At 25.6% G+C, this 10,771-nt stretch overlaps 1 protein-coding gene across 1 annotated transcript in view; it reads right to left on the minus strand.

Annotated features, from left to right (window-relative positions):
• Phum_PHUM539450 (uncharacterized protein) overlaps nucleotides 1-5,753 on the minus strand; it is a gene marked incomplete at both ends in the record, with an annotated part of 5,783 nt that extends 30 nt beyond the window's left edge. Inside the window, 18 exons of the mRNA XM_002431615.1 lie at nucleotides 1-570; nucleotides 673-695; nucleotides 778-873; nucleotides 962-1,085; nucleotides 1,166-1,392; nucleotides 1,460-1,756; nucleotides 2,561-2,683; nucleotides 2,733-2,895; nucleotides 2,972-3,153; nucleotides 3,237-3,360; nucleotides 3,436-3,669; nucleotides 3,754-4,005; nucleotides 4,111-4,233; nucleotides 4,501-4,693; nucleotides 4,783-5,064; nucleotides 5,144-5,275; nucleotides 5,494-5,591; nucleotides 5,742-5,753. Coding sequence (XP_002431660.1) covers nucleotides 1-570; nucleotides 673-695; nucleotides 778-873; nucleotides 962-1,085; nucleotides 1,166-1,392; nucleotides 1,460-1,756; nucleotides 2,561-2,683; nucleotides 2,733-2,895; nucleotides 2,972-3,153; nucleotides 3,237-3,360; nucleotides 3,436-3,669; nucleotides 3,754-4,005; nucleotides 4,111-4,233; nucleotides 4,501-4,693; nucleotides 4,783-5,064; nucleotides 5,144-5,275; nucleotides 5,494-5,591; nucleotides 5,742-5,753 — 3,255 coding nt within the window. The remainder of the gene's footprint in view (nucleotides 571-672; nucleotides 696-777; nucleotides 874-961; nucleotides 1,086-1,165; nucleotides 1,393-1,459; nucleotides 1,757-2,560; nucleotides 2,684-2,732; nucleotides 2,896-2,971; nucleotides 3,154-3,236; nucleotides 3,361-3,435; nucleotides 3,670-3,753; nucleotides 4,006-4,110; nucleotides 4,234-4,500; nucleotides 4,694-4,782; nucleotides 5,065-5,143; nucleotides 5,276-5,493; nucleotides 5,592-5,741) is intronic.
• Between the last annotated feature and the right edge of the window lie 5,018 nt (nucleotides 5,754-10,771).

The raw sequence follows: 10,771 nt of genomic DNA on the forward strand, positions 1-10,771 counted from the left end.
GAGAATTTTTAATTTCGCTAATTGTTGAGGATCGAGTTCTTCGGGTATGTTGGACTCGGGTTGGGGAGGAGCATTACTTTGAGAATTTTCAGCCGTGCTTGGACCTGTACTCGGTTCGTCTTCGCTTCCCGTCGAACTGCTCGCTGGAAAAGGAGCGGAATCCGTTGGACAATCGTCCAACTGATCATCGTTATCGTCTGTTTGTGCGTTTGTTGCAGTTGCAACTATTGTCGTAACGGCTTCGCTGCTGCTTACGTCTTCTTCGATTTGTTCTTCCGATTCGGAAATTTTGTCTTCGGGTGAATCTTTTGCTTTAACCTCTTCGCTATCTTCTCCTTGTTTTTTTACCGACTTTGATGCTTCTTCCATTTGTTCCTCTTCTCCCTCTTCTTCTTCTTCTTCTTCTATTTCTTCAGGAACGGGTGGAAATTGTGTATCTGGCTCTTCTAATAGTGGAGTTGCTGCTGTTATTACGATTTCGGCAACTCCTAACGCACTACCAAAAGATGGAGGTTTTCCTTTTCGACTCACAGTAGTTTTAGGAATTTCCTCAACTGTTTGATCGGGTTCCTTAAAAATAAAATAATAAACCGTTACAAAAATAAATTCATTTTAAATGAAAATTTTTTTTCTTTTTCTTTCTAACCGACAATAATCCTCGTGAATACTCACTTCTTTTATCAATACTGCTGATCCTAATGTAAGTTAGAAAAAAATAAATTTTTAATATTAATTTGGTACAGTTTTGTAAAAGCAAAAAAAAAAAGGATTATTTACCATTATAATGTTTTTTGTACACTTCATGTTGTTCTTTTGATATATTCATTTCGAAGGTTGGAGTTGTTGAAGATTTGACTCCGCTATCATTGAGCACTATATCTAAAAAATGGCATTTTTTAAAAATATTTCCATAAATTTTTATTATTTATATTTATTTCATTTACGCTGTAGTTTTACTTACTTTCTGATGGCTCACCGATCGGCGTCGGTTGAGTTACAATCACGTTCTCCGGTGCGATTAAAAATGTCGGAACTTCAGGTGGACTAAATTGAGGAGGTGCCGATCCCGGCGGTGATTCCAATTCCTTTAAAATACATTTACTTAAATTATTTATGAGATGACTTAAATTAAAAATTTTTTTTTTTTTTTTTAATAATCAGTCACCTCTGGAGTCAAGGGTTGACCATCAGCTTGACATTCTTCGACAACTAAAGATGGAAATAATCCTATTTTTCCATTGAGTTCCCCTTCCCACCATCCGTCGTCAACGTCGTGAGGCATTTTCCTTAGCAATTTGATAACTTGATTTTCTACAAATGATAATTCTTCGGGAGCAGTAGCCTCGTAATCGTACAAAGCAATGCAATAATGAAATCCTTCTTCAAATTTAACTGAAATTTTTTTTTAAATATTAAAAACTACAATGTTGTAGTTCAGGTATGTAAATACAAAACTCACCAAATTCTTGTTCTATGGAAGTGGTAGATTCCGGTGCGGGTGGAAATGGGAAATTTGCACTCCATTGTTCAGTAGTAGCACCCGTAGTCGTTTCTTCTGATGATGTCGGCCAAGCAGGAGGTTCTTCTGGGGCTGACCATTCGGGTGCATTGGAGGGTGATGGAGCAGACCAAGTTGTTACTGAAGTAACAGTGGCTTCGGCGATTGTTTCTTGTATTCCGGTTATATTATCTTCGTCGACAGTGTAGTCTACGGAAGAGAAGGAGATTTGTGTGTTCAGTTGATAGGAGGAACCACCTAAAATAGAATATTTATTATTGTTCCAACAAATATCACTACTTAAAAAAAGCCATGCTTGTTAAATTCATAAATTTTTAGGGTTTTTTTTTTTTGCGGTGACGAAAATCAAAAAAAAAAAAAAAATACTACAACTGAAAAAACATTTACACCAAACTTTACCTTAAATTGATTTTTATCAGCTAAAAATTTTACTTAATTTAAAAAAAAAAAAAACATGCTCTTTTAAATTTGTCTTTTATTTCAATTTAAAATGCACGAAATTAAAAACATAACTGTGGAAGTGAGCATGCGCAGATTATAAAATACTTTTTAAAAAAGTAAAAAAAAAATTTTTAAAACAGGATATTAAAAATCCCTTTTTTTTTTTTTTAAACAAATTCAATCAATCAAACTTACCTGCAAATTAAAAACGTTGTTTTCTTCAAGCACAAGAGAGACATTACCATATTCAAAATAACTTTTTTTTTTTTTTTAGAAATTTATATAATTAACCAACCGCATCAAATCTTTTAGAAATTTAAATTATCGTGCAAAAAATATGGACGTAACAGTATTTGTTTTTCTTTTGTCATTGCACACTAAATTTTGAGATAAAATTTCAGCATAAACGTATTGTAAATTGTAAATTAAAATAAATTTTGAAAAGGGATATACGTATTTGTCTACAACCAGAATTATATTAGGGATCTATAATTATTTATAGAGTTAGGAACGAACTCGTAATCATTATTAAGCTTCCAAGAAAATCAGCGGAAGCCTTACCTTTGAAAGGTGAAGGTTTCTACCGAATCTACAAAATACTGCTTCTTGATATTCGAGGAGTAACCAGTTTTTTCTTCTTTCCTGTTGATAGACACATCCACAAAACAATTAAAGGTTTTTTACTTTTCTTTTCTAATCGAGATCCTTCGGCCGAGTTATAAGCTGACTACACTAAACAAAAAAATTTGAATGTTTAAAATGTCAGACAAACCTTGAGTAATTGTGAGTGATCTATCAACGTCTAAATAATTTTGAGGCACAAAGCCTTCTTCTCCGCGATAATTTCTTGCTCTTAGCCATCCGTCTCCGTCTCCTTCTCCGACAACTTCCAATTGTTCAGATTCCACCATACTTAATTCGTCAGGATTTTGAGCCTGTTAAAATGTTTGAAATTAAAAATAAAATACTCTCGTTAAAAAAGAAAAAATTATTTAATTTTTACAAACTTACAGTGTATGAGTATAAAGCTACGCATTTATATATGGCTGGGGTTTGACCATCTACTGCTGGAGCACTTACAGCAACCGTCGGTACTGTTTCAACCTGTTCATCTGTTCCCCATTCCACTTGAGTTGGATCATCCCATCCAGCTGTTAGCTGCTCTATTCTCTGTCTTTCTTGCTCTAACATAGCTGTAAAAATAATTGTGATTTTAAAAAACAATTTCAATTTGTCAAAAAAAAAAAAAAAAAAATTCTTTTTCCTTTTTTCTTACCATCCACTTCAGAGTCATGCCTCCGCCTTTCTTCTTCATCTGAATCCAATTTATTGCTAATTTTTTTCTCTGGAGTGTCCTCCAAGTTATCTGAATCATAATATGAATCCGAACCTCCAGGTTCCTATATAAGTAAAATAATAATAATTTTAACTAAAATTCAAAAATCGATATTTTAAAAAATTTTCTTTTTATTCACCCCCATGCCAGATGCATCCGTTCTGACGGACATCGAACTCGATGATCTGGGTATTTCTTGAACACTAAGACTTTCAACATCTTGTAGAAATTCATCTACATTGACACCACCATTTCGTAAGCATTCTATCCTAGCTTCAGCTTTTGTTTTTGATGTTTCCGCTTTTCTAATTATTTGTCTTAGTTCATCAATTTTAGTGTCAATATCAGGACCGTTGGGATCATTTGGATCCACCTAATGACGTAAAAAAATTATATTTAAAAAAACGAAATTTACCATAATTTTGATTTGAGAAAAAAAAAATTTACTATTTATTACTTTTTGGCCCGAATCCCTGAGAGCTAATAATGTTTGTAATTTTTTATTATTTTCTTTTATACAATTATTTTCTCTTCCTATTTTAGTGGCCCATCTTTTAGCTTCCTTTGATAAAGTTACTACTGCCGAAGAATGTTCCGCAGTTATTTTATCAATGGGATCATTATCGCAAGGTTCAAATTCATACTGAATATGTTGTTTCAAAACTGGGTAATATAAATACACACATTGAAGGTTATAATCTCTCGTTAACTATAAAAAATTTACTTTTTAAAAAATTTCTGTCCATGTCGAGTGTTGACCTTTTACAAAAAAAATTTTATATATTATTATTATTATTATTATTATTATTCATACCTGTTGAGCTTGATCTCTTATTCGGGAAAAAGATGCCTGAGTAGCTGAACACGTTAAAAGTTCTGTTCGAGAGATTAACATTAAATAGTCAGCCACTTTGTCGTAAACATCATTTTCTATTGCCTAATAAATGTAAAAATACAGTGACGAATAAATTTAAAATCCATTTATAAGAAAAAAAAAAAAAAAAAAAGAAGAAGAAAATTATGCCGTTAACCAATTTAAAACTGGGTCAATTTTACAAAGTTTATAACAGGACAACCTCTGATAATAATTGATGAGATAAACCGTAAAAAAAAAAATTGTTTCATTTTAAAACAGCTGAGTAATACAAATGAAATAATGTGAATCATCAAAAAATTTTTTAAATCTTTAAAAACCAAAGCAAACCTGCATGGTTTGTTGTAGGTCTACTAGAAAATATCGTCTTTGATGAGCATTTGCTGCGGCTAAACTCAAAAGATAATCGTTTCTGGCACCAGTTGATTTTTCTTCTAATTGGTCTCTTTTTGAAGACACTTTTGCACTGTTCTTTTGAAGTGACGTAATAGATTGGAAGAACGAGCCTTTTTTCTTTTTTAGCCTTTAAAAAAACAAAAATAATAATAATGATTGTAGTAATTGTTAAGATGGAGAACGTGACATGACATGAACATGAATGAATTTACATACTTTTCTTCGATATCTTTAGCTTTGTCTCTAACATCGTGAGCGCAATGTTCTTCGTCAAAATATAATTTTTTTGTTTTATCAACTTCTTGAACGGTTAATTGCAATTCTTTTTGTACATTTTGTAAAACGTCTAAGCATTTTTTAGCGACAGCTACTTTTTGCATTTTTAATTGTTTGGAATCATCCACAATGCTCTGACTAAATACTTCAACGGCTGCCAGCCTCGCTCTTGCCAATTTTTCATTTTCTTCTAAAACTGTTCGCCAAACATTCCACATATTCCTAAAAAAATCAATAATAAAAATTTTTTATTATTTAAATTCAAATTGGATGGTTTTTTAAAAACAAAATGTTTTCTTACCATTGTTCAGGCCCTCCATCAGTCTTTATATCTGGAATATTTGGAGTTTTTTTATTGAGGTAAACTGAAGAAATTTTTAATAATGCTTCAGAATAAGATCTTTCAATGGCAGATCGTTTAAGTGTGTAACTTCTGTTAAAAATAAATAAATTTTATTATGTGAAATTCAAAATAATTATTTATTTAATGAGAAAAATTTAAATTAAAATCTAAAATATATTTGAGAAAAGTTTTTAACTGATTGTTTTTCAATTTACTTGAGGCATTTTAATTAATTCTTATTACATCTTAATTTGTGTATAAATAACATGTTTAAAAACATAAACTTAAAAAAAAACTATTTATCTTACCTAATATCTTCTAACAATTCACACTCTTGTTGATTCTTAGATGTTAGTTTGACAACTTGTTCTGCATGTAATGCTTTCAAAAATTTTGTATAGTTTCCCTAAAAGCAAAATAAAAACCACATTTAATCACAATATCAAATTTCATTTAATTAAATTTATTTAAAATTGTTTATTAAAATAATATAATTTTTTTTCTTTCAATTTTTTTACAGTCAGTACCTTAAACAAGGTAGAATATTACATTTTACTGAACTTTTCATTTTTTATTATCATTATATGAAAGATTTAATTATTAAACACAAATTCATTACCTTTGAGTAAATGTAAATTTTTTTTTATTAAAACTTATTATGCTTCAATAAGTGTATAAAATATAATTATTTTATTCCATTTTTATACCAGCTAACTATAATAACAGATTTGAAAGTAAAAAATTCTTAAATTTAATAAATATTTTATGTTTTTAATGTTTTTTTAAGCATTTCTTTTAGTTTTATGTTTGAGGTATGTAAACAACAACATCAGAAACTGGTTGAAACATTAAATAAGTTGAAAAAAGTAACAAATAATCTTTTGTAACTATTTACTATCACTAAATATATCCTTTTCAAAACTTAAAAACAAAAAATTGTTGTATCTGGGATACAATGTATTAAAACAAAAGACAACACAACTTATAACCCAGTTATATAACAAAGACCAGGTTTAAAATTTTCCTAAATAGAAACAAAAAAAAATTTTCCCATGTAATTTTAATTTATCCCTTCCTCATTGTTAAATAATTAATTATGTTTTTCAATTTGACACTAATAAATAATTGAAAGGTTTTAATAACATTATTGCCTTTCAAATATGAAATACAAATATTTTTTTCATAATAATTTATAGATTTAAATCAATATTTAAAAAAAAATTTAACTATATTCAATATCCTAATCAAATTTTTTTCCAATTCCATTAACATTAAATTGAAACCATTTAACATAATTTAAATTTTCATGTAACAAATGTTTTCTATTTAAGTAGATATATCATTTCATATAAAATTTTAAATTTCATTAACTGTTTTTTTTGTAAATTTTTATATTACAAAGTGCACACATTTGAAAAATTCATTTATTTTATGTAACTGTATAAAATTTCTATACAAGTTTTATAAAAATGCTTTATAAATGTGTGCTTGACAGAAAATATTTTTAATGATCAAAAAAAAAAAAAAAAACAATAAACAATAAAAATAATAAATAAAATGAAAAAACAAAGTAACCAAAAGAGATTTTATCATATTCCTTACATGTTAAAAAAGCTTACAAATGTTCTTTTTTTTTTCCCAATTTGAAACATAATAGTCAGAAGGAAAAATGAAGACTAATAATATGGAATTAAATTCTGTTATACTTTCCTTTTTTTTTGTACTTTGTAAATCCCGAAGGTCTTCTTCTTACTAAAAGTTTATTTGTTTTTGATATATTATACCTAATAACTAATAAATCCGATTTTTCTTTCCTTTTTTTTTCTCTCTCAATATTACAAATGGCTGCCTTCGATATACGTTACTTCAAAAAAATACATCGCTAGTCATAACAACATCTTTTTTTCTTTTCAAAAAAAACCTTTCATCGAAAAAAAAAAAAACACAAAAACATTTATAAAAATTACTATAAAATAAATAATTTAATATTTATAATTAATAATAATGAGATAATCTAAATAATAATAGTTTTTTTTTTATTATTATTCAATTTTCTAATACGTAATAAAACGATCAATCTAGTAAAAAACACAAAAAAAAACAAAAATGGCGGATTTCAATAAGAGCTTATTTTAAAAAAACAAAACAAGTTCTTCAATACACTTTAAAACAAATGCTCATTGTAAAAACTTTTTAGTAATAAATAATCAATAATAACAATAATAAAATATTAATGATTGTTTAAGTAACGAGAAGAAAAGTTTATAAATAAAATATTACCGAGGATTTGTGCAAAAAAATAAAATGTACTAAAACTAAATGTAATTTATAATTAATAAGTTTTTATCGTTTTTTTTTGTTATCATAATCTCATGTCTCAGCTGTTGAAATATTTTTTTAAGGGTTTGCATAAAATAAAATAAAAAAATGTGAGACACAGTGGTTTTGAATTAGATAAAAAATTAAATGTAAGCAAAAAAAAAATTTTTTAAGATTTTTTTTTTTTTTTTGGGAAGTGTGCATTGAAATCAAATACATGAAGGGTTTTTATTTTCAATGATAAAAAAAAAAAAAAAAAAACAAAAAAAATTGTTCCAGCAGAATTTATCCCATCATGGGAGGAGAGAGGGGGGATTTATTCCTTTTTTTAAAAATCAAAATATTTTTTTAAAATTTATTATGATAAACATTTAAAAAACTAAATGTCATATGACATAAAAGTAATATATTTAAATGAATAATGAATGAAACATGACAAACATTATTATTATTATTATTATTATTATTATTATTATTATTATTATTATTATTATTATGACTTAAATAAAATAATTAATTATAATAATATTATAATAAATATTTTATAAATATGTTATGGATGATTAATAATAATTTTTTTGTTTTTGTTTTGAATTAAAGAGCAAATTATTGAGAAAATTTTTATTTATTCTTTTTTTTTTTTTTATTAATTATTTATATATAAATATTTATTTTTATTTAATTTTCCTTAAGGTGATTAAAAAAAAAACTTTTGTGTTTTGCCAACAGCACACAAGTTATTATTAAATAATATTTTTATTAAAAACAAAAGTTATTTATTTAATTAATTAATCATTAACATTCAAATTATTAACAACAACAAACATGACAATTAATTCAATTTTTTTTTCTTTTATTTAAATGATTGTTTCAATTCATAAAATAGGCATGTTTTGTTGTTGTTGTTGTTCATTTTGGATTATTATTTAAAAACAAAATTGTTTAATTAAACTTCCTCCCCCCAAAAAAAAAGAAAAACATTTTAACACATTATCAAAACATAATTTACTCATTTATTATCTAAGTCAACATTGATAATAATAAAATTATTGTTTCAAACATATTTCCTTTTAAAAAAAAAAAATTTGTTAAAAGAAAATGTTCATCCATGACATTTTCACACGTCACTTCCGGTTAAACCGGATTTTTTTTCAACTTTATTATTTTTCCATATAGATTTTCTATATCTTGTAATTTTTTTTTAAATTTTATTCTTAAGTAAAAAAGTGATGTATTATCGATAAAAATTTCTTCATATCCATATTAATAAAAAATTATTTATTATTATTATTATTTTAAAAAAAAAAAATGTTATCGTACTTATATATCCGACATTATCAATGAGTTCACAACACAAAAAACTGGATAAAAAATTTTTCTGGATATATTTTTTCCAGGGTCGATTCGATTGTTGTTGTTGTTGTTAAGTAATAAAAATCCAGGCATTTTTTTTTTTTTTACAAGAGTTTATAAAAAATTTTCAATTTTTTTTTTCTAGAAACTTGTTCGATCGTAATATTATTATTTTATAATTTAATTTTTTTTTTTGGAACTTTATTTTCACGAGAAAAAAATAATAATGAAAATTCTGGAATGCTCGCCATTTTTTTTTTTAATTCATTAAACGTCAATCACGTTAAATTTTCATTTTAAATTATTATTATTATTATTATTAGTTTTTTTTTTTTAAATAATTGAAAAATGTTATTTGAATTATTATTTTATACGTTTGTATTGTTTGTTTGTTTGTTTGTTTTTCGTTGCATAATACGACGATAATTAATTAAAAATTAATAAAAAAAAAATTTGATTTATTAAAAAAAAAAAAAAAAAATTGAGTAAAAAAAAAGGATTTGGGTTTGTTATTCGTTTGATTAAAAAAAAAAAGAACCGGAAACGGAAATTATTTTTAATATTTGCATTAGGAAAATAAAAATTCAATGAATTTATATATTTACGATTAAATAAGAATTTTTAAAATAATCAATTCCAGACGTGGAAAAGAATTTTTTTTTCTTTTTTCTCTTTCGTCATGCGTCCTTTTGTTTTCCGTTACAAAAAAAAAAAAGAAAATTTCGTTTATAATTAAATTCTAGGATTAAGTTATTATTATTATTAATTTATTTTTCTTCTATGGATCCGTAAATATTATTCCCAGGAGGTGGGGTGGGGGGGAGGAATTGAGAGACCCCTTTTAATGAGGAAAAAGTTAAATTAACTCTCGTATGTTCTTGAACTTATAATTAAAAAAAAAAAAAATTTTGAGTTCATCAGTTTCCGGTTTGTGTTTGTTAAATTTTTTTTTTGTCATCGAACAAATCGTTTGTTTAACTATCATTTATGTGATCACATCAAACAAACGATCCTGTAAAAAAAACTAAAAGTTGGGGGGCAACAAACAAATCAAATAAAATTTTTTTTTTTTTTGCGAATTTGCTGTAGTTGATTTTTTTATTTTGCTAAGGTTAATAAATCGTTTTTTCATTAAAAAAAAAAAATTTTCATTTGTTGCAATTGACAACAAATCTTTAATTTTTCCTCTTTCCCCCCTTTCCCCCTCCCTCACTCTCCTCCCCGCCGTCGTTTTCCTTTCTAAGTAAGCTAAGATCGAAATGAAAAAATTATTTTTATTATTATTATTACTATTGTTAAAAACTCTTGGATGAAAATAAAAAAAATTGTTTTTTTTTATTATTTTTATTTTATGGATTCGATCGTGACATATTGTCGTACGAATATATATGAAATTTATGCTAATGACACGTCATTGAAAAAAATATTAATTGAAAGTCGTTTACAAAAAAAAAAAAAAAAAGTGTCAATCACAATCTATATAAAAAAAAAAAATAAATAAATAATAAAACGAGAGAATTTTAATAAATTTTTTTGCAAAAAATAATTATTTATGTACGTATTATTATTATTATTATTATTATTATTATTATTATTACGAACAAATAATAATAATAATAATTATATAAGGTTAAAATTAATTTGAAAATTTTTTGTTCGTAGATTTTAGGGTCATTAAACGCGGGTTTTTTTTTTAAATTAATTTTTTTTTTTTTTTTTATGCAACGAAATTTTATATTAAACAATAACAAACAAACAAACAAACAAACAAACAACAAACGAATTAAATTTACAAAAAAATAATTTTTTTGTTTCCAATTAATTTTAAAATAGAGAGAGAGAGAGAGAAATGTCGAAGTCAAAATGGATGTTGTTTTGTAAAAAAAAATTTTTTTAATATTAATTATTATAATT

The sequence above is a fragment of the Pediculus humanus genome, genomic scaffold (assembly GCF_000006295.1).
Source record: "Pediculus humanus corporis 1103172108290 genomic scaffold, whole genome shotgun sequence".
NCBI classification, from domain to species: Eukaryota; Metazoa; Arthropoda; class Insecta; order Psocodea; family Pediculidae; genus Pediculus; species Pediculus humanus.